This window comes from Mesoplodon bidens, assembly GCF_964165515.1.
Source record: "Mesoplodon bidens genome assembly, chromosome: 17".
In the NCBI taxonomy this organism is placed as follows: domain Eukaryota; kingdom Metazoa; phylum Chordata; class Mammalia; order Artiodactyla; family Ziphiidae; genus Mesoplodon; species Mesoplodon bidens.
Window position 1 is genome coordinate 66,316,531 of NC_138174.1, and position 23,706 is coordinate 66,340,236.

Genomic DNA, 23,706 nt, shown 5'->3' on the forward strand with positions numbered 1-23,706 from the left:
ATGGACTGAAAACATTCTTTCATTAAGGAGGAAAGCGGTTTGATGAGAGATTACTCTGTAGTTGGGAGGTGGGATGGTAAAAAAAGGACCTTTGAAAGCGAAAAAGGGAAAGAGAGATCATTGAGGAAGGAAAAAAAGAAAGAGGGGGAACACAGAGCCAGAGGAGTCGGGAGAAGAGAAAGAGGAGACAGAAGGAACAGAGCACGAGGCAGGATGTGGAAGGAAGCGGAGAAGTGCAGCAACAGGCCACGGAGGAAAATCTTTCCAGGAGGTATGCCTGAGACAGAACAAGACAGAAGGAACGGAGGAACGTAGGTGAAAGATGCCACCAGATTTCAGGGCAGCAACCCAAAGACCTGCCACTGTCTTCACGGCGGTTTAAGAGAATGACAACCGCCAGTCCCCACACAAGTTCCCACACTCCTGGATCCAAGCAACACAGACAATGACACAACACTTCAAACGAAAACTCCCACAGTACCTGGCGATATATCGCTTCCCCATGTACTGGAACTGGTGCAAGCAGACTCTGCGGAGAGAATGAAGATTATTAGGGAGCGATCAAGTTATTGGAGGTGAACTTATTTTGGACACTTGGCTTTGCTTAAACCCATTCACAGTAACATGTTCAATAAGCTCTTACATCTACCACTGGCCCCTTACTTCCGGTTTTCAGAAATTCTCTGGAAGGTCCCTCTAAACCCGGAGAAAATGATCAAACGCAAGGGAGGCCGCATATTGTGCTCCTGTCAGTGCCATGGTGGCTGGTCTGAGCAACACAGAAGAAAGGCCCAGGACCGACAGGATTGACTGGTGACTTCGGGGCTGGATATTTACTCCACATCTATCTGCCTTAGAAGGCACGGTGGAAACCATATGCACTGTTCCAAGTGGCTTATTCGTTCTCATTCAGCCTATGTAAGGAGCTTTCTTTTTTGATTCAGGTAAATGGACTGGTTCCTTACAGACATCAAGTATGTAGTTTTTTTGTTTTACTTTACTGTATTTTGTTTACAACATTGATTTTTTTTTAAAAAAATCATATATTTAATAAAAGTCAGTTAAAACAATGTCTAGCAAGTTCTTCTGAACTTACTAGAATCTTGTCTCACATGTGACAACTCCCACCTTTAACTCAGCAGAGGAAGTGACCATGGATTTGGGAACCAAGACCGTAATTCCAAAATGCACAAAGCTCTGAACACCATGGGTTTGCACCGAATTCGTGCAAACACATTTGGCAGCAAATCATGACCCCAACTAACAGAGGTAAAGCTACCTGGTCATGATTTAACCTACTACTGTGAATGATCACAGTACACAGAAATAACTTCTTACTGCAGAAACAACCATGTGCTTGACTGTGGGGTGCTGCGGAATATACTCTCTATGTAAATTTTTCAAAAATCTAAAAAATTCTGGATTTGAAAACTCATCTGGCCCCACTAGTTTTGGATAAGGGATTGTAGATTCGTGTTTCTAAAAGTAAAAAGCTTAAAGGAAAACTTAAACTAAAGTGATAAAATAATATAGACTGTATTTAAGATTTCACTTTTACATATTTTTAAATTGTAGCAATTTTTATGTCTCAGTTTCTGAGCATCATCCACCGAATTCAGCAAATAAATGTTGTGTTATTTAATTAAAATGGCTTATACACACAAGTAGTAACCTCTCATCTACAATCATCACATATCTAATCATTTAAGGCTGTCGCTGTCCACTGGGTCATGAGCCCCTGAGAGTGGGTGTTGGGGTTAGGTCCAGGAGAAAGAGCTTAAGGATAAGTGTGGATGTGAATATATATTGCATTCCTGGTTCAACTGTTGGTGCACTGTATTCTTCACACCTCTTAACTAGCCAGGAAAAATCAAGAGTCAATGAGCAAAGATGAAACTACTCACTCCAATATTGTAAAAAAATCCATAAGTTCAGATGTTGAGGCCTTGTTCCAATATGTAAACAAAGCATCTGCAAAGTAAACATTTATTTGATTAAATTGTAATGCGTATTTCGTACATTATAAGATGGGAAGAGACCTCAGAGTGTAGGCCTCCAAACTTTCCTCGGCCCCCTTTTATAGTTGATCAAAGGATAAACCAGTGACTAATCTATTATAAGGGGTAACATGCACAACAGGCTTAGTCAGTATAAAGAAGCTACACTTGAACATTTGAACTTTAATTTCAGCATGCATCATCTAGCCCTAAATGGTACCTATTTAACTTATACATAATGTGCTCTTAAATGGACTAGAAAATTACCCACTACAGAATCCCTCCCCAGTAGAGAATCTGTTGAAAATTCTGACATGTATGTAAGTAACCCCTTCCCAACACACACACACACACACGCACTGCAGTGGAAGCATGTATCCTACAGGCACTGTTTCGCCCTTTGAGGTTTAATTCAGCAAGAAAGCCTGGATCTATCTCAGTCTTTTCCAAGCTGCATGACAGTCCTCTCCATGGATGTACTGCAGCTGAGTTAACCAGCTCCCCTACTGACAGACATGTACTTGTCCTTCCCCCCAGTTTTTTGCTGTTATATATCATGCTTCAGTAAAAATCCTTTTTACATACGTCTGTGCACACTCGTCCAACTACATCTATAGGAGAAATTCTTAGAAGTAAACTAGCCATGTTAATAGTGTGTACATTTAAAATCTGACATATATTGTCAAATAGCCTTCCAAATAACAGTGTATGGGAGTTCCTATTTCCTAGCACAATGGTACAATGTACTAGTGGTTAAGAACCACACCCGCTCTTTATCAAGAGTAACTGGGCGCATCTTTAGTTAAGGCAAATCCTACAAATTCACTTACAGGAAGCATTCTCTGCATATGACTCTTAACCATTCGACATTGCACAAAGAGTGTTAGCGTGTGATAGTTAAAACATTTTTGCCTTCTTACATTTTACATTGAAGTTGAGAAATGCGTTAAAAGATTTCTTTCAGGGAAAAAGCCACTGAGTCTTTGGGGCCTGAGATGAGCAAGAGGCTGGCTGCAGAGATGCTGGAGGCTCATGAAGATGCATGGCAATGGACTTTTATTCTACACTTGTCAAGAACAGTGACAGGTGGGAGAAGCTGTGGGATACATACCAAGTACCTGTTATGCACCAGGCACTGTGCTAGGTCTCATGACTTCACGTATATCCTGTCATCGAATTCTCACCATGATCTGGGGCAGAGTTTCCATTTACAACTGAACTAATGAAGGCTCAGAGAAGCTAAGTAACTCTCCCAACTACCAGCTGACAGAATGCCGGTGGAATGGCGATTTAAATCAAGTGCACCTGATTTTGAAAGCCACAGCTGGCCTCTTAGACCAGAGGGTGGGTCGGGGAGCATCCATCTCTTGGGGGTTTCAAGTTTAGAATCCAGAGGGACGGACTCTGGTTACTTGAGGCTGGTGTGTTGGGAACCCAGGGAGTTCCCTGGATGCTGGGCCTCTCGGGGTCAACGTGCAGACATCTGAGGCCAGCAGACAGAACCAGCTGGCCAGCCGGGTGGTTCCATCATGGCCTTTCCTTGCTCTGTGCTCTGGCTATTGGCTGAGGAGGGGGGAAGACAGAGCTAAGCTCTATGACGGAGAAAGGAGGCACAAGAAGGCACGGAGGGCGAGGGGCCCTGCGTGTAGGCCGTGCGCGTTCAACGTGGGAGAAAGGAAAGAGCAGCTACAGAGCTAGTCACACAACTGATGTTGGGTGTCTGTCTGGTAAACTATTCTAAAGGCAATTTCTCCCCCACCCCATACTATACACAAAAACCAATGCTTGGTAGAGACTAAGATTTAAATGTGAAAATTTAAATAATACAGCTTTTAAAGAAAATACAGGAGAACATCTTCAGAGCCTGGCGGGTAGGCAAAGATTTCTTAAATGAGACACACAAAAAAATTCTAATTATAAAGGGGAGGGCTTCCCTGGTGGCGCAGTGGTTGGGAGTCTGCCTGCCGGTGCGGGGGACGCGGGTTCGAGCCCTGGTCTGGGAGGGTCCCGCGTGCCGCGGAGCGGCTGGGCCCGTGCACCACAACTGCTGAGCCTGCGTGTCTGGAGCCTGTGCTCCGCAGCGGGAGAGGCCGCGACGGTGAGAGGCCCGCGCACCGCGATGAGGAGTGGCCCCCGCTCGCCGCAGCTGGAGAGGGCCCTGGCGCGGAGGCGAAGACCCAGCACAGCCATAAATAAATAAATAAATAAATAATAAATTAAAAAATAAATAAATAAATAAATAAAGGGGAAAAAAGTGTAACAACAGTAGTTGTAAAAAAAAAAAAAGGATATTCTAAAACTGTTTTGAAGAAGTTGCATTTTTAAAATATGTGCCTGGCCTTCCAAAAGGCTGACTTTAAAGGGTAACTTTCACTTGGATGCAAAATTTCTTGTATATTTGTTTTTTAAAAACAGTTATTTTCTAGTTACACATCACATTTAATATTTGAAATGTAAAATATTTTAAAGAAAACTTTCAATAAAGGAAAAACAGGACTATATAATGCTGGCTGAAACCCACTACCATGATGAAAATTGAGAACGTTTGACTTAATGGGAAGAATTTCAACTTTCTAACTGAAAAATCAGAATAAGAGCCTGGTGCTTTTGTATTTGGTCATCATTCACAAAAAAAATTCTTGTCTGCTTGTGTTTTTCAAAATAGCTATTTTAAAGTAACATGTTGACAGAAGAGTAAAATCCTCCAGTTCCAACGCATTTTAAGGATCCTATGCTGCTCCTAACCTCTGAGCTACAGGTCAGGCTCCTGGTGCTGCTGAAATGGAAGCTCGAGACAAAAGAAACACTATGTGCAGCAGAAGTACCTTCCCCTGGATGCTCAATGCCCACACCCCCTGCCACCAGACAAGTGGGCTTCAGGTCTCCAAAAATGGCATTTTACTTTCAAAAGAGTTTGTCTTCTCTCAATGACCTTAATGAAGCTCACAGTACCCTTCCTAATTTGTTACAGGAAAATTAAGAAGATTTTTGACCAAGATAAGAACTGTGACATTATACTATGGCACAGTTTCAAGTGATTGCTTATATCACACAATCAGAGTTGGAACTGTCCTGCCATGGATGTTTACAAGCTTTAAATGGTACTGATAAAGCATTAATGGTTGTGGTCATATCTATTTTAAAATGTGGTGGTCAAACCCTTAATCAGAAGCTTAATCTACCAGAATACCACTATTTCCATTAGAAAACTAAACACACCCCACCTCTAGTTAAAGCCAGGAATGTCACACATACTGTAAATGGAAGAGATGCTTAGGTCACCAACACTACATTCTCTAATTCAAGAGACTGACTAATAAAATTACACAAGTTGCCAGTAAGTTTGCTTGGACAAATGAAATTAAAAAAAAAAATCAAAAGCTATTTCATTTATCTGCTTCTGTCTCCCTTAGTGAAGATGTCTGTCTGAGCTTAATATAAATTTTTAAAATACGCCATTCACATTTTAGAACTCTTTCTGAAACACAATAATTAATGAAAATAAATTTCCAAATTAAGACTTTTATTTCTAGTACATTCAGTAAATTAATATGTATTTCAAACAAGAGAGAAAATCCCTTTAAATCCTTAAACACTTTGAACCAACTATAATTTTTAGAAAAATAAACCAAATACTGAAACAAGGAAAGTAGAACAGATATCTTCTTTTTTTTTTTACCTACCATCAGACATGCTTTTTAAGATGTAGAGGAAACACATCAGCAGGCTCTTAATCTCAGACTGGTCAAGTTTGTCGCAGCGAACGACAGAATTTCCCAAGGTGCCACTTTGCTGGTGCTAAAGAAGGAAACAGAAGTGATTCTTCTCCTTCGTTACAGGTAAAACAAAATTAGGTTCACTTTTCTCCTTTGGAAGAGAAAGAGTCTTCAAACTGAGTCAAATCATACAAATTGGAAGGTATAAATGATTTGTCAACGAACTACAAGCACACCATCACCAAATACACACAAGTGTTAATCCATGGAAGCTCTGTCTTGTCTCCTTGGCACACTCTCCCAGGACAAGCCAGAAAGCACAGACCTTTCAAACTGAAAAACCAGTCGTAGTTACTGGCTTAGTGCCGAAATGCCAAGTAAAACTTCATGCAAAAAACTTTGTGTGCTAAGACCAAACAGAAATGATGTTTCAGAAGACAGTGCCAAACCAAGCATATCCTCAGGAAAACGTCAGTGGCTGAAAACAGCAAATTAAGTCCAAGGGGCTGCTATGGACCAGCCACTAAAGCCTGGAGCTGAGTCACTGTTATTCTGTTACATCCTGGGGCAGCCTTGGGGGAAAACCACAGGCAGGTGCCTGATAGGGACAAACAGGGACACCTCAGTGCAGCAGGACCAAAGCCCCTAAACTGATGAGATCACGCCATCATCAGCTTAGCTCAACACTGCAAACTTCAGAAAGCTCAGGGCGCAGGGTGAGGGCAGCTTTGCCACTAGACAGCAGGTTCACACCATGTTCAAAGCATTCACTTAAAAAAAAAAAGAACAAGAATCTCATCTCATTCAAAAAACACAAGAAATTTAAAAATCTTGAAAGTTATATTTCCAATTGAAATCTGGAAAAATTTTTTGCCAAATACCAAAGCAGAAAGGTCAGTAAAAAAATATCTTTCATTCAAGGTACTGGTGGGCAATGGAAAAGATATATACTAATCAGGTTTAACTAATAACATACACGAGTATTTTTATTATAGGAAGAGACACACTGCAATTAGTGGCAAAGCCGTGGTGCGGGTGCACCTCCCGCCCACCCACTTCATCAGCGCCGCTGGGAGAGCCCAGGTCTCCCTGCAGCGGGAGCAGGGGTGCCGCCTGCGGGGCCTCCTCCGGCAGAGGCAGCAGTGTTAGCAGCGAGAAGTCCATGGTGACCCGGTGTCTCCTGGCTGACTGGCCGCCGCCCTCCTCCTCTCCAGCTCCGCGTATGACACAAGCCGAGTGCCTTCTGAGCAGCTTCTCCCTCTACGCACGAAGGCATGTCAGGGTCAAGGGAAAAGTTCGACAGGTCATGACACCTGCGCGGAGATGCTCGGACGGCTACAGAACCGCAGCTGAGGATCATCACGGCGAGGTCGGCCACATGACCGCGGTAAGGTTACAAACCTGACCCCGAGGAAGGGAGGCTTCCACGTTTCTGAGAACTAGGAATACATCCCTAAGAGAATCACTTGCTTATCGGCACATAAACCTATAACTTAACTTAACCTATACATAACTCACCTATAACTTGAAATAACTTAGGAAAACAGTGGCCGAGGTGAGACTAATCTATCATGGTTCCAGGTTTAAATCCAAGCTTTATCCATCTGCACAAAATTCCAAACTTAGGTATTTCAAGAAAAAAATAGTTAAATATGAGGAGGATGTGTTGTGCTGGGGGCACAGTATGAATAGAGTGATTTCAAATAAAGCCTTATCCCTGCATCGTCTATATGACTGATTAATCTTTTCTGGAGCCAGCTTCGGATCCAACGCCCATTCGCATGGATAACTGTGTTATAATTGGTGTTCCCTGGCACACAGACCGTGGGGATTCTAAGCAAGTGGCATTTTGATTTCCCTACGTGTTCAAACTGCCAGAACCACTGGCTCAAAGTGCTCCACTGTAAACACTGCCCTGATGAAATCCTAGAACAGGAATCAGGGGGTTTCAGGGAATGGGCTCCATCCTTAGATCATACTCTGAGATCATCTACCCCAGGTTAACTGAGTTGTTTAAGGAAAAACGAAAAGGTCATACTTACTGAACACTAGAACATGAAGCATGCTTACTTTGGGCTAAATCCATTAGTTGTAAGAAACACTTAAGTTACATTAAAAGAAATTACCTTATCCAGGGAATTGCTCTTCTCACTATTCCTTTCTGGAAGGCTGTTCCCGGAATCTGTGCTTATGAGGGATCCTCTTGAATCAGCACTTCTCACACTACTGATGTTTGGAGTTGAGTTTGTATATGGAGAAGCTAAACAGAAATCAAGCCAAGACCAAAGGTTTGGTGAGACAGAACAAAATAAAAATAAGTACTCAACTTTAATAAGGGAAACTGCTTTTATGGCACTTATTTTTCCTGTGAGAAAGCTGGCTCAAGAGTTTCATTCGATTCCCTCTCCTTTAAAGAACCAGGCCATTTAGATTGAGATACAATAACCGTTAATCTGAAACGTTCAGACATAACCATCAATTCACTTATGAGAAACCACCTTGGATTGCTCAGACTAAAGGAGAACATGCTGGTTCAGACTGGGGTAGAATAAAGACTTCAAAAAATTAAAAAGATAAACCCACCTACAACTATCAAATTAAAAAAAAACTAAACCATGCAATAAACCCGCAGCACTCAAACGGCGGGCTGAGGTACCCCAGAAAACTCTGAGGGGTGTCATGGGACATTTTAAAATTTCAAGGAAAACACAGTGATACTTGACATCTGCCGGAAACTGTAGTTTCAACCTCCGACTGTGCTACATTCCTTTCCATGATGTCATATCTCTGCGAAGCGGGGTATTTGGTGGTCGCTATGATAAAAAGCAAGTACTGGGTGAAAATCAGTGTGGAACAGGAAATGAGAATGTCGGTGAGCGATCTGATTCCAAATTTGAGGAGCCGCGTAGCGCCCAACAGGCACACACAACCCATTAGTAAGAATCATTAGTAAAAATAAAAATTTTTTTCTTTATGTATGTGTATAGTTTTCAAATGCCTACTAAGTTGTTAGGTTATAAGTACTTATTATTTGGCCCTAAGTACCTAATAAACAGAACCATTAGGTGTTTCTTTTGGCCTGGGGACTCCATGAAAAATTACTTTGATTAATAAGGGTGCTGTGAATTGAGAATGTTTGGGGATCTCTGCAATAAACAGTTACAAGCAGAAAGGAAATCTAACTTGGAAATAAAATTTGTGACATCTGTTGAAAAAATAGCATTTTAAGGGAGAAGTCAGCCCCTACCTCAATACTGTGGAATTTTTAAAAGTAATAGATGACTTCCTGCTTAGATAAGATTTAAATAAATCACATAATTAAAAATGACTCTTAGACTTGCATTCTGGCTTGAACCAAAAGGCATGTCTCTGGCTGCAAGGCTGGGCTGGCAGTGCACATTGCGGAAGACTTTCGGCGCCACACTGCAGCAAGCTTTAAGCACAGCCTCCCACCCCCAAGCTGTCTTCACCTGAGATGCCTTTCCTTGGCACCTCAGAACAGGCAGGCCCTTTCTGGGTTTCAGCCTGCAAATTACTGCCATGGGCTGATACACCTCGAAGTTGATCCCCTCCCCGCCCCTAACACTCAGGTTTATCCACCACCATCTCTGAAACCAATTCAGTGTATTAAGTATATCAAGCAAAGAAGGCTAAGGGAATCTGAAAATGTAAGTGCAGGCAGGAACACGTAAACCATTGGCCAGGGGCTGCGCCTACCCAGAATAGGAACTCGGTGATTGACTGCCACAGGGTGCAGGTAAAAACGCTATGAAAAAGCCAGGGGCCTTTTTCTACACTCAGAGAGAAAAGAAACATGCACTGTGACCAAACTATAACTATCGTCTTCCTAATATAACCAGACTTCATACTTAGTGTAGAACACAGAACTCAGGAGAAAAAGGCTCTCAGTAAAGTAAAATTAGACATTAAATTCTCAAAGTTTTAGGCTCAGTTCCAGAACAGGAGTCCTAATCTAAGGCAAACAGATGTAAAGGCAATAAATCAAAATCAACATGCTTAGTAGAACTATGTTCCGTGTGTGTGTGTGTGTGTGTGTGTGTGTGTGTGTGTGTGTGTGTGTGTGTGTGTGTGTGTGTGTGTGTGTGTGTGTGTGTGTGTGTGTGTGTGTGTGTGTGTGTGTGTGTGTGTGTGTGTGTGTGTGTGTGTGTGTGTGTGTGTGTGTGTGTGTGTGTTTTTTTTTTTTTTAAATATCCTGGCCCAGTGTATAACTTTTAAAAGAAATTTAATTTAACTCTCTCCCCTTTGTACAGACAGCAAAATGCAATACACTGAGTAGGTAGGTAAAGGAACCCTGAGCCTAAGAATGCATGCCTTGAGAATGTAATCTTTTTTTAAAATTTTAATTTATTTTTGGCTGTGTTGGGTCTTCGCTGCTGTGCATGGGCCCCCTCCAGCTGTGGCGAGCGGGGGCCGCTCCTTGCCGCGGTGTGCAGGCCTCTCACTGCGGTGGCCTCTCCTGCTGCGGAGCATGGGCTCCAGGCGCGCGGGCCTTAGTAGCTGCAGCACACAGGCTCAGCAGTTGTGGCTCACAGGCTCTACAGAGCAGGCTCAGTAGTTGTGGCTCACGGGATTAGGTGCTCCGCGGCATGTGGGATCTTCCCGGACCAGGGCTCGAACCCGTGTCCCCTGCATTGGCAGGCGGACTCCCAACCACTGTGCCACCAGGGAAGCCCCTAAAATGAATGTAATCTTAGAGTAGTTTTTATCCAGGCAATGAATCGGTTTCAGAAATTTTCATGCACCATGTTCCAAAGACATTAAAAAAACTGCCGAGGGTACATTCTCAGTAAGTGTGGAAACAGAATTTCCTTAAGAGACGTAAGGAGAAAGTCAGCTCTTGAAGCATAAGCACTGGGACAAAAACTAACTGGAAATTCCTTGATGAATAAAAGAAGAATTGCTAAAGCTACCAGAAAACAACTAGTAAACCCAGTTCAAAGGTGGGGGCTTTCCTGGAAGGCATTCCTAAAAGGAAACAAGGATTAAAGTGTTTAAAGATGGGGGCAACATAGATAAAAGCCTGAGTATAAATTAAGTCTATTGTGGTGAATTCCCATGAAGAGTGGATCCGGATCTTGAAAGTCAAGAAAGAATGAAATGGGACAAAATTAGCCTTGAGAACTTTTTGTAACTTCACCACGAACACAGAGCAATCGAAGGCCATTTATGTCACTGAAGTTGTGCTAAAGACCCCCCTCGGCTCATCTCTCTATTCTCAAGGCATCCCAAATCCTAACAAGGTGAACGTGGAATTGGAGAATCAAGTCGGAGTCAAAACATCACCTCATTCTAGTTTCATCATTTCCACAAAGCCTTGAATCCTACAGAATACTGGTCAGAGAGGACAGAGGGTTAAGATTTAGGCTACGAAGAGTCTATCACAAAGCATGAATAACACTGAAGACCTGTGCTCGTTATAATGGCGGTCAAATAATAACACTGTTTACCTTGCCCAGCACTGCACACATTCAACTAGCTCTTCATCCCTCACCGCGAATCTATTTTTGAGATGTGGACACAGGGTAAAGAGGAGAGACACCCTGCCCATGGCAATTGTAAATGGTGGAGTCTGGATCCAAAGCCACATCTGTCCGACTTTAAAAACAGTGCTGGGAACCGCTGCAGACAAAGCCCCTGAAAGGACCCCTTCCCCACTCCCGGAGAGCGGCTGGGCTTGTGGAGAGAGTGAGGCAAAGGAGACGGAGTGAGGGCCCCGTGAGAAAGGCAATGGCGATACCACGAGCCAGGCTCCGCATTTTGTATGAATTAACTCACTTCATCTTTACAACGCCAAATGAGGTAGTAAGTGTGACTACGAAAAACACACAGAAACAGAAGTAAGATTAAAGATTGGTATGGGCGTTATGGGATAAATCTGAGCATTGGTATGCAGATTCCAATTTTACAGTATGGCCAGTTTCATCACCTACATGAAATACCACGTTAGCAACTAGAACAACACAAAAGCTAAGGACATAAACTCAGAATGAACCACAGTCCTGCAGATTAATTAGGTAAAAGGACTGCCCTTTATTCTGCCCTATGAGTTAGTTCCATTATTGGGTGGTCTAAGCAGTAGCCACAGCAGGATGCTTCATTTACTCAAACTGTGGTGTAAAAGAGAGGAAGAAATATAAAGACAGCATAAGCCTGTGAGTGTCTGTGAAGATATATATATATTTTTTGTACCATTATCTTTATGAAGGAGCTGGCACATGTGCTCAGAGTATTAATAAATACATTTCTCAGGCATTTTCTTATGGAAAAACGACTCAATTTGAATCTTGATTTATGCCATCTGTTTTCCTCCCCATGGGGGCTGCTCTAACATTATTTCAGATAGAAAAAAATATTGTAGGGAAGAGGATTTTAGAAAACTGATTTCAGGACTGCATTCTAGCTATAAACCAGTATCTCCATCAGCAATCAGTCTGTCACATGTCATCTAAATCGTTAACACTACAAATAAATCCTACCCACCACACACACACTTGCAAAGATATTCTTTTCCTAAAAGCTTGAACAATCCAGTTTGGAGGTTTAAAATGAAAAATTAACACGCATTAAACAAAAAGCAAACAGGAAAAATATGTGGTTAAGTATACTACATGTGTTATTCCTGAAATCTGAGATCTTTATTTCAGTGTAGAGTTAAGGGGTTTCACAGCTGAGGAACAAAATCAGGAGAAGAATATCTGAAATAGAAACTCAAGACTTCAAAGTTCTGATCTGAAAGCTAACAAGTGATCGGATTAAAGACGCTTTTCCGAATTAGACTGCAGAGAAGCAGGTCGGAGCCCGAGCATTACCAATGCCAGAGATGGCACCAAAGAGGTCCTTGTGCAGACTGGCATCCAGCGTGCTCCCAGACTTCTGCGGTGTCACCATCGGGTTCACGGCTGGCAAAGTAAGGGATTCCTCCTTCACAGTCTGTCAAGGAGGAGAGAGACAAGAAACAATTGAAGGTGACTTTAAAGGATTCACCAACAGTTCTTGGCAGTGTGAGGGGGAGCGTAAGAATAGGACGCAACAGCCTGGCATGTTAAACGTGCCCGAGTGGGAGGAGGACAGCAGGGGGTGGAGGTGGGGTGTGTGGGTCAGAGAAGCGGCAGGAGGAGGGAGCACGGGGCACTTCAGGTCTGGGGCGGGTGGAGAAACCTCGGCCCATGAAGTCCTGTATTTCCCAGGAGGTCTAGCACCCTTCCCTTTCCGGAGCTCTGGTGCCCCACATTTCTGTAGATTATTTCAGTATGTTTCTTCCTTCAAAGGAAGCCTCACGTGCCCGTTCTAACTGGAATGTTGTGTTTTTACTTCACATCAGCAATCTTCCCAAAGGAACAAGTGACCTCACAGTAGCAGCAGTGAAAATCTCTGCAAGGCGGGTGCTTCATGTGAATTCTCAATCAGTGGAAAAATTATGTTCATTATGAAGTTATGTCATAAAAGGGATTTTACGTTCATGAAAGCCAAAGCAAAAGCTGGTGTTCATTTTTCTCAGGATTGAAGCGGTACAGATAGGTAGCATTACACCCTGAATTACTTATTCCGATTAGAAAAGCAGACAAATTTAGAGAATATACATGTGAAATACAATGTTGTAGAGGGTGAGATTAGTGTGGTGCATTCCATGTAAGGACAGTGAACATTCACACTCTTTGGAGCTACAAAAACTAGTCCATAAATACAGTTCATCTCAATGCACCATCACGTAGGAGAGGTAGAGAAAACAGGACGAAGCACCACCGTTGGGGGAAAAGGGACAGAAATACACACAAGGGAGCTCCCCCGGTGTATGCTGTAATGACAAAGTGGCAAGATGAACAATGGAGCCGGTTCACGGGTCCAGAATAAACAGGAAAAGGGCACTGCTGAACTGCTAACACCTGTCCAAACTAATGGCAGATTGTCTCCAACCAAAACGCTTTGAGATCATTTCTGGCATCATCCTTCAGTCAACTTAATTTCCAGTGTATCTTTAAATGACTGCATAAAGCTGAAGTAAATTAAGGTGGTCAGTTTGGGGAGGTGGGATCATTCACCCTGGCCCCCCGACATCCAGTCTGATTATCTTCCTAATTTTACAGACACAGAGAAACTTCAGCCCAAAGAGGTGGCTTTTCCAAGACCGTGTAGTATGTTACATCAGAACCGGGGCTAGCACTGAGCTCTTATAGCACAGAGGTTAGAACTATGCTTTTTTTTTAAAATAAACTCCTTCCTCTATAACTTTTTGTTGGATACACAAAGAAGATCCTGAAATCTTACAAGAAAACGAGCCATCAGGAAAGCATGGCTTTTTATAATGATTTTTTTTTTTTTTTCTTTTCGGTACATGGGCCTCTCATTGTTGTGGCCTCTCCCGCTGCGGAGCACAGGCTCCGGATGTGCGGGCTCAGCGGCCATGGCTCACGGGCCCAGCCACTCCGCGGCATGTGGGATCTTCCCGGACCGGGGCACGAACCCGTGTCCCCTGCATAGGCAGGCAGACTCTCAACCACTGCGCCACCAGGGAAGCCCTATAATGATTTTTAACAAGAGTTGAAACTGATTGACCCCGTCTTAGCCAGAAATGCAACTTACCAAGACTACTGTAGATTATTATGGTTTTAGGGGCAAAAAAAGAGGAGACGTGTAGAGTTGAATAGTGTCCCTCCAATTGCGTATCCACCCTGAACCTCAGAATGTGACCTTATTTAGAAAGAGGGTCTTTGCAGATGTAATTAAGATGTAAGATAAGACGATGTCATCCTGGATTAGGGTGGGCCCTAAATCCAAGCACTGGTGTCCTTATAGGGACAGGACAGGACACCAGAGACACAGACACACACCAGGGAGAACACCATGTGAAGACAGAGGCAGAGATTGGAGTGATACAGCTATAAGCTAAAAAAAGCAAGGATTTCGGGCAACCACCAGAAGCCAAGAGAAAGGCATAGAACCAACTCTTCACCCAGAGCCTCCAGAAGGAACCAACCCCGCTGACATCTTGATTTTGGACTTCTGGCTTTCTGACTGTGAGAGAATACATTTCTGTTGTTTTTGGCCACCCAGTTTGTGGTATTTTGTTAGGGCAGCCACAGGAAGCAAACACAGGCTGTGTCTATGTGAATGTGCTTACGTACACTGCCAGGGTTCACGGGGAAGGGAGACACATCTCTCACATTGATCCGCTGGACATTCTCAATCAGGAGACCGAACAGAGGCAGGTAGAGAGTAGCTATCCTTGCTTGGTGGCTCTGAAACAAAGGCGTAAAGCGTGAGTTTATCCCGGACTCGGAATTTAACGATGGACTGAGCTAGCACTTGGCCGTCTCCTGTATTTGGATCCGTCCTATAAAGACTGCTGTTAGATTTTATTGTATAAACAGAGAAAGTCTTAGTGCTGTTACCACTAATTGTCTAATGGCTTATTTCTTTATATTACTCAAAATGAAGGACATTTATCCATCGTATTTCCTTCCATTAGGGAACACTCACCCTGGATGCGTATCTGTCATCAAAAGAATGCTTTATCAGCAGGTTCTTAAGCACCCCGATGGCGATCAGCCGGACCTCCCTGAACTCCTGGAGGGCCGTCCCCACCTCCCTCAGCAACAGTCCCACCAAGAAGTGGTTTCTGCAGAACTCATCCGTTAACGCATAGTCAAGCTGGAGATCTGAAATGAGGATAGAAACCGCTTTAGTTCGAAAGGATGTAACACTCTTTGAATAAAATAAAAACCAAGCCCATCCTTTGCTTTCAGCCTCCCCTGTGTGTGTCATCAGGTGGTCATATCTGGCTTCCAAGGGGAAAGGGCTGATAACCTAAAATACTGCTCTGTACTCCAAAGTGAAAACGAAATTTAAATACAAATAAATGCACTGGATGTTGATTTTAAAAGGTATTATTCCATCCTACATAATTATTAAGTTAGTGAATCGTTTTAGTACCAATTTTTAGAATACAGAACAGCATGTTATATTACAAATGTAATTTTGTTATTGGTATGAAATTTCAAAATAAAATTGTAGCAACTGACAACATTCTAGGGGAGTAATTTGTGCATAACAGACACGTAATTAAAGAATAAATATAGGTGGTCTATTAAAGTGTTCTTCACTACATGAGTTCATTTATCGATTTCCTGGTCATTAATGCCCATTAAAACCCAATGTGTTTAAAATGAACGAGTTACCATATTACCTATTATTTTGCTATCACTGAAGATCTTATTTGACTTAAAATTTTCTAAAATATACTCTTAAAACTTCTTTACCTCAGAAAGCCAATAGAAAACGGATATAAATTAGAACTAAAATGGACAAAGCACCAAATCAAACTAGTAAGTCATCAGCAAGCTAAGTGACAAGACTGAAAGCTCTTCTGGAAAAGAGATAATAAGCAAACGTGAAACCTACTGAGGGAGGGTAAATAAAAGCAGCTAAACATCACACTCTAAAGCTGAAATACACCTATCCAGAAAGCTGTGGCTCGGATTTAAATTCTTATACTGAATCCATTGTTAGAGGAAAATCTATAGGCCTCTCCTTTAACTGTAATGCCATGTTAGTTGCTTCTAAATCTATTCAAAGTCTGCCCCAAGTCCTATGAACTCTTTAGCAGAAGGAGGGGAAAGAGTGTTCATCTTTCCAGAACACTCACGTCCACTGTTAATGATTTTTAAGTCCAGTTTACTGAAAAGACAGTTCACAGCTTGAATTCACATGATCCCCTTAGAAGGAAAACTATTTATGGGTTTAACTGTACACGTGTGTGTGTGTGTACGTGTGCGTGTGCAGAGGGGAGAGTGGAGGAGCAGGTGAGAAGGTAAGAGGAAGGAGGATGCTAAAAAAACCCGGAACTTTATTCCTATCAGTGCAGTTATGGAAATTATCTGTAGCTGACTCACGCTACCTGCCTAGGGCAGCCCTTCTAGCCACCAATACCCTGACAGTCTACTGAGAGCCTGTGCGAGTCTGTGGGGTACCTGAAGGGTCTCCTCCTCACTCCTCACTTGGTTCTACAGCATAGACAACTGGGCCAGTGGGGAAGATGGACATTAGCACGCGTTCACTGCCCAACCGCTGGGCAGAAAGAGCTATCCTCAGCACCCTGAGAGGTGAGAGGAAAACAGTCACGGTCTCCAAGGACAGGTGGGCTAGGAACTGAAGGTGGGGTGAAGGAGGGTCTGGGGTGCAGGGTAGGGAGCAATTCACTCCATGTGGGGCGCTGGGAGAGGCGAGGGGGAGACCTGGCTGGGCCCACACTGGAGGTGCTGAGTGACTGGCCAGGAGGAAGACGAGGATCCCCAGGGAGGTGCTGTGTGAGGCTGAGAAGTGCGGGGAGGGCCTGCCATGTGTGCGGAGCTGGGTCCAGCAGGTGTGCCCGGCATGTGGGGAACAGTGTGGGGTGGGACAGGCGGGTGGGCTGGGGCTGGATGGGGGATGCTGAAGAGCCCAGGCGCTCAACCCCTCACCATCTTCAATTATCACCCCAAAGTTGCCTTCTCAGTGAGGCTTTGCCTGGCCACCTGATCTCAATGCCAGCCCATTGCCTATCCCCTTCCCTTGCTTTATTTCTCTCTCCTTCGCACTTATCACTCTCTCATGTTCTACGTATTTCACACAGGTAAGACAGCAGGGGATTTCATCCTTGTTGTCCACAGCTCTATCCCAAGGCTAGGTATAGCTGGTGCTGAGCAAGTATTTGCTGAATGCAGGGCCGCCAACTTCAGACCACAGTCCCCCTCCTTGCTCTTTAGAAGGTAAGGTATTTATGTCTCTGAATGAATTCCTTTGTGAGTTTCTCTCTGAATTTCAGAGTCGGTGTTGATTTAGGTGTTATTAATAGTTTGGTGGCATCCTTCTACTTTTTCTCTCCTTTAGCATAAATAATCCTGAGCACATACAAGGTGCTAGATATTACTTGACAGACCCAAGAGACTAATTTGATTCATTTGACTTACTCAGTGAAGACAAAGAAATCTCTATGAGCTTAATTCTCTTCAAACTCAAAAAGGATACAGAACAGTTAATAAAGACTCAGCATGCAAACATAAAAAGCATGTGAAAAGCCACGTTGCTTGTGACATAGGTTACGGCTACTGCTATAAACAAGGACTATGAAAATGGTGGAATAATACATTTTTGAAATGAAGCAGAGCTTTTTGTTTGTTTGTTTTACTTCTTAAAGAAACGTCCTAGAGGACCTAGTGACCCCAGGTGCAAAAAAACCAGATGCCTGCTGGGGATGCTATGGCAATGTCTTAGCTACAGTGAGAACAAATTCACTGGTTTATCATCAATTTTAAAACCGATCCAAGTATATGGCAAATGCCTACATGAATAGCATACGTAAGCATTTCAGCAATCACTTGCATTCTTTTTCTTTTAAAGGAGTAAGATGCAAGAAAGCAAGCGTCACACCCCACACCTACCTACAGGAGTGTCATTTGACTCCACAGCTGGTGAAAGAAAAGCTAATTCATAAGAAAAAAGAAAAGTGAAACAAATAAAAATAAACTACAGTAAATAAAATGGATTACTATTGTTTAAGCAATGGAATTTTTCAATGAAAGAGTCACACTGGCATGATCTGTAGTCTGGTAAATTTGCTAAAAAAAAGTAAGTTCCTACATAGCATTTTATCAATTTTTTAAAAAATGGAAACTTAACAAGAAAAAAAATCAATTCATCAATGAAAAATATCAGATAATTTGAATGTCATGTGTGAACTAATTCTCTTTTCTTATTAAAAATGAATGGCTCTCTTTCTGAAAAGACTAGGATTAATACATTTAAAGATAGATTACCTTGATATCTTTGAATCCTGCCTTTTCCAAATGGCATTGGTAAATTCAATGGAATATAATGTTCATGATTGCACACCACGCGGAGAAATTCAAATTTGTATTCAAAGAGGGTCTGCAGGAAAAAAACGGTTAGTCGTAAGTTAAATACCTCAGTGGATACTTTATACAGCCTCCTGAAAAACCTATTAGGAATCACACACTCGTCTTTAGCCTCTTCCCTGTCTTAAGAGCTGCACGCTCTAGGCTATTTTACAGATTTCAGGATGTCTGCAGGGATTTGTTTGAAAATTGGGGGGCTTCCCTGGTGGCGCAGTGGTTGGGAGTCTGCCTGCCAATGCAGGGGACACGGGTTCGGGCCCTGGTCTGGGAGGATCCCACATGCCGCGGAGCGACTGGGCCCGTGAGCCACAACTGCTGAGCCTGCGCGTCTGGAGCCTGTGCTCCTCAACAAGAGAGGCCGCGACAGTGAGAGGCCCGCGCACCGCAATGAAGAGTGGCCCCCGCTTACCACAACCAGAGAAAGCCCTCGCACAGACACGAAGACCCAACACAGCCCAAGATAAATAAATTTATTAAAAAAAAAAAAGAAGAAAATTGGGAACACATTTCATTAAACAATGTCCTCCACTGACTTTTAGGGAATTTATCATTTATGCTCCTCTTACTTCAATAAAGGATTTCAGGCAGCTTATAATTATAGACACAGATTCAGTGCAATACAAAAATGAGTAAGGCAGAGCTTTAAAATAGACACGCAAGGGAAGAGACAGATAATTCTTGCAGAGAATGGGTACATGGTTACTTCTGTTACCTTGTTAAATAAACTATGATTTGCAACACATATACTTTTAGTTTTGCAGCTGAGAAGTTATTTAAGGTATTTATGAGAAAAATCAACAGGCATTTATGTTGCATGTGGAATAGCTGTGTCCCTAATATCTCACACATTAACACAAGTACTAGTTAGTACTAGTTAGTATCTCCAAGAGAGGAGAATGAATAGTGCCTCTGGGACTGAATGAAAATTCTGATGCGAACCAAGAGAAGCAGGTGGGTATCCAGATGTCACTCAGAGAGACAAAAAGAACAGTGTGTAACACACACACACACACGCGCGCGCATGCACACACAGGCTACCTTAGGATCTCCAGGAGCAAAGCAGCTGATGTAGTTGTTGATCTGTTTAAAGACAAAGCCCCTATCCATGAAGGTGAAACATCTCTGTGGAGGAAACAACCCACAAAGGTTAAGTATTTAGGCTTTTTTTGAAAGTTGGCTTCAAATCTGCATTTATTGTGAATAAGTTTATCCTTCGGCATAAAAACCTGCCATCAAAGTTCACTGAGCATCTATATGTACGAGTCACTCTGATAGCAAAAGCACACTAGGCACTTGGCGGACACCCTCTCCCCCGGAGGCCCCCACCTTGATGAACACAGCCAGGCTATGATTCGCATTCTTAGATGCCTCCGGGTTATCTCGAAACTTCTGAGTGATGTGTGGCATCAGCATATTCACAACAGTTTCCACTGCATGATGATAGGATGCAGGAAATCTCTGGTTTCGCAATAACTAAAAAGGATTTAGAGCAAACATTTATTATTTTTTAAGTTGCAACCTTTGAGGGGGAAAAAAACCAACTCATCCCTGAGTTCATTTCAAAAACCCAGGGCTCTCATCTTATTTATCTGAAATTAGATAAGATAAATTATTCTTTCTTCTCTCCAAGTACTGTATAAGTATTCTAATACTTCAAATAAATGCTGTGGATCAGGTCTGAGATGTTAGACTTCAGTATGATAAAGACCACTGTGGAGGTATTTATAAAAATGTGGAGATGCACCTTTACTTCCAGAGATTCTGATCAGACCTGCATTTTTACTGCATTTTACTTTGATTCTAATGCCTGTATCTTTCAGAGATTTCTTTAGAAAACACTGGCTTAGGTTTAAGCCTCAAGTATTCAAACTGAACACACACAGAATGGTGACTGTATGTCACTAGTTGAAACTGCTTAGAAGTCCTCTTTAAATTGACTTTACATAATAATTTTTCCCCATCAGGAATGCTTACCTAAGAAATTACACACCGATCACTTAGCAATTAGCTACCACTTACCATGTATCTTCTACACACCAGGCACTGCACTAGGTATTTTTATGTACTTTTTCATTAACTTCTTAAACACCCTCATACTATAGAGGGTCAGACAGATTAGGTAAATGTGTCTTCAGTCACACAGCTAACAATAACAAAGATTCAAAGCCAGATCTACAATGAGTTTAAAGACTATGCTCTTTCTGTTCTGTGATGCCGCGCTGCCCCCTCTCTGGCCCCAGTGCATGGAACCATTTACTGAAGGCCTGGAATGTGAAGGGGGCTGAACTGGATGCTCCAGGACACTTATCCGTGCATGCACGTGATTCTAACAGCCACAACAGGGGGGTGTTTTCATCCCCACATTACAGATGAGAGGAAACTGAAGCTTGGAAAGATTCAATAAAGAATACTAACTGACCTTTAATATCTTTCCTTTCCTTCTCCCTTTTAGTGGCAGAACTCCTGGGTTTTACAGGGCACATGGCTGCCCAGCTAGAGACTGCATTTCCCAGCATAACTTGTGGCAAGGTAATGGCCATGTGACTAGTTCTGGCCAATGGGCTGTAAGAGGAAGTGACGCTTGCCTTTCCCATAGAAGGCACTGCTTGCCTACCAAGCCCTCCTCTTTGCCACTGCCTGGAATGTGGAGTGGTGGTGAGCCAGCTTCTCAGCTATGCAGACGAGGGTGACACCTCTGGATAGTTGGATAGGAGCTTGAGTCCCTGAATGACCTTGGGGGACAAGATCCCCACTGTCTGAGCTGCCTACTGGCTCATAATTTTCCAAAAGAGAGAAATGAACCTTCTGTCTTATTTTAGCCACTATTATTTTGGCCTATTTTGGAGCAGCCAAACCAGTATCCTAATATCAAACAAATAGTATTTTGTAAAACTAGAACTGGAGCCTAGGTATTTATGCTATGAAAGCATGCTTTACTTTATGCATTAAATACCAGAACCTACTATGAAATTTTGAAGTGCCAGCTTTACAATAATCTCAGTTCTCAAACCAATAACAAGACAATCTTTGTAAATGTACATAAACTCAAGAATCCAGTGAGGGAAGGATCAAGTCATAAGAATTGGAAGTTTACCTACTTTCAAAAACAGAACAGTAAAATGTGAAATTCCAAAAGGATTTTGTTCCATATGTGCAAACCAGTAACTCTATAACCTGAGGTGTCAGCCTCAACAGATGATCAGCTTCCAGGAACCCAGGCAAAGCCAACTCTAACCACCAGGCATGACTGCCAGCTACCTAAGCTAGCCATTCCTAAAGAAGAGGTCTCCCAAGAAAAGCCTACAGAATGGGGCTGAGTCAACAGCTGCTTAAACCATGAAAAGTGGGTGGGGAACTCTATAATGGATGCATGGGGTGGACCGAATGGAGCCTATTAGTCAATATTATTATAACTAAAAGTGGGACAACCAGACTCCTATGCCTTCTGACGTGTTACAGTAGCACCAGCTAAGGTGTATCCTTGCCACAAAGAAAATCAAACCTGAATGGAATTAAGCCTCTAGATACCACTACACAAGTGTACAGGATACAGAGGGTACAGAGAATCATGTCACATATCACTGGAAGGTTACAACTGGCCAAATCTAGAATATGGGAAATTCTGCAGGACAAATGGTCTACTTTCTTCAACAAATACACTGCATTAAAGAAACAAACAAATGGAGGGGAAACAGTGTGAGGATCCAAGAAACTTCAGAGACACATCAACCCAATGCAATGTGTGGACTATGTTTAGATCCTGATTCAGACCAACTGTAAAATGACATTTTTAAGACACCTGGGGGAAACGGAATACAGATGGGGTGTTGGATGATAATAAAGAAATATTTCTAACTTTATTGAGTGTCATATGGTGCAATGGTTATTCTTTTTTAAGGCTTTATCCATTGGATAATATACACTAAAGTTTTATAGATAAAATGATAAAATATTGAGGAACTGCTTTAAAAATACTCTAGGAAAAAAGGAGTATGAGGGTGGATACCTCAAGCAACAATGGCAGAGTGTTGATAACTGTTGAAGCTGGGTGGGTGAGAGGCACATGAGATTCATTAAACTATTCCCTTTCTTTTTCTTTTTAAAAATTTCTGTAATAAATTTTTTTTAATGGTGAGATAAAGCTCTCCCTGCAGTGACAAACAGCTATTGTCAAGAGTCCTCATTTGGGGCTTTCCCTGGTGGCGCAGTGGTTGAGAGTCCGCCTGTCGATGCAGGGGACACGGGTTCGTGCCCCGGTCCGGGAAGATCCCACATGCCACAGAGCGGCTGGGCCCATGAGCCATGGCCGCTGAGCCTGCGCGTCTGGAGTCTGTGCTCCGCAATGGGAGAGGCCACAACAGTGAGAGGCCCGCGTACCAAAAAAAAAAAAAAGAAAAGAGTCCTCATTTGGCAACAAAGCAATGAGGTAAGACACACATCAAAGGATAATAAAGACTGAGGTAATGAGATGATTTTATGGAGATTATTATAAACTAAGATGGAAGAACATGATCTAGGCTAACGAGCTGATATCTAGGGGAGTGAGTGTATAAGCGCTGCCTCAGGAGAGGACAGACACTAAGACAGCAGGAGACTTCTCAGCCAAACGAAACCTACCTCCTAACCATGTCCTGCAGCCGGATCTCCCCTTCGTAATGCTGCAGCGTCCGCAGTGGCCCGGCCACCACCACCTATGCCTCCAACAAGGGCTGCCGGTGCTCGGTCTGCCTGCCCAGCACCTGCCCACACCTGATCCGCCTCCTCCAGCCCGCCTGCTGTGCCCCATGCCCCCCACCCTGCTGTCAGCCCGACACCTTCATGCCCTCCTGCTGGCTGCTCAGCTCCTGCCACCTGGCCCCTGGCCTGAGTGGGAGCTCCCTGATGACCCACACTCAGCCTTGAAGCGAAGGGCCCTGTGGGCCCTGCTGCTGACAGCCACGTCTCTACAGACGCCAGCGAGGGGCTATACCATGTCCTACATCATCTGGGTGCCGCATCCACTGCCGCCCAAGTCGCTGCCCACTGCGCAAGGACATCCAGAAGCCTTCACGTGTTCAGTGCTTTGCTGCTTGCTGTGTTCTT

The 23,706-nt window shown here is 43.1% G+C and overlaps 1 protein-coding gene across 7 annotated transcripts in view; it reads right to left on the minus strand.

Annotated features, from left to right (window-relative positions):
* DOCK9 (dedicator of cytokinesis 9) overlaps positions 1-23,706 on the minus strand; it is a 277,528-nt gene that overhangs the window by 54,455 nt on the left and 199,367 nt on the right. For all 7 annotated transcript variants that reach the window (XM_081214643.1, XM_081214647.1, XM_081214645.1 and 4 more), the window contains exons 28-37: positions 19,951-20,097; positions 19,663-19,746; positions 18,526-18,637; positions 15,212-15,390; positions 14,857-14,970; positions 12,544-12,664; positions 7,840-7,973; positions 5,681-5,795; positions 1,905-1,971; positions 482-529 (exon numbers count right to left, since the gene is read on the minus strand). In XM_081214643.1, the coding sequence (XP_081070769.1) occupies positions 482-529; positions 1,905-1,971; positions 5,681-5,795; positions 7,840-7,973; positions 12,544-12,664; positions 14,857-14,970; positions 15,212-15,390; positions 18,526-18,637; positions 19,663-19,746; positions 19,951-20,097 (1,121 nt within the window). The remainder of the gene's footprint in view (positions 1-481; positions 530-1,904; positions 1,972-5,680; positions 5,796-7,839; positions 7,974-12,543; positions 12,665-14,856; positions 14,971-15,211; positions 15,391-18,525; positions 18,638-19,662; positions 19,747-19,950; positions 20,098-23,706) is intronic.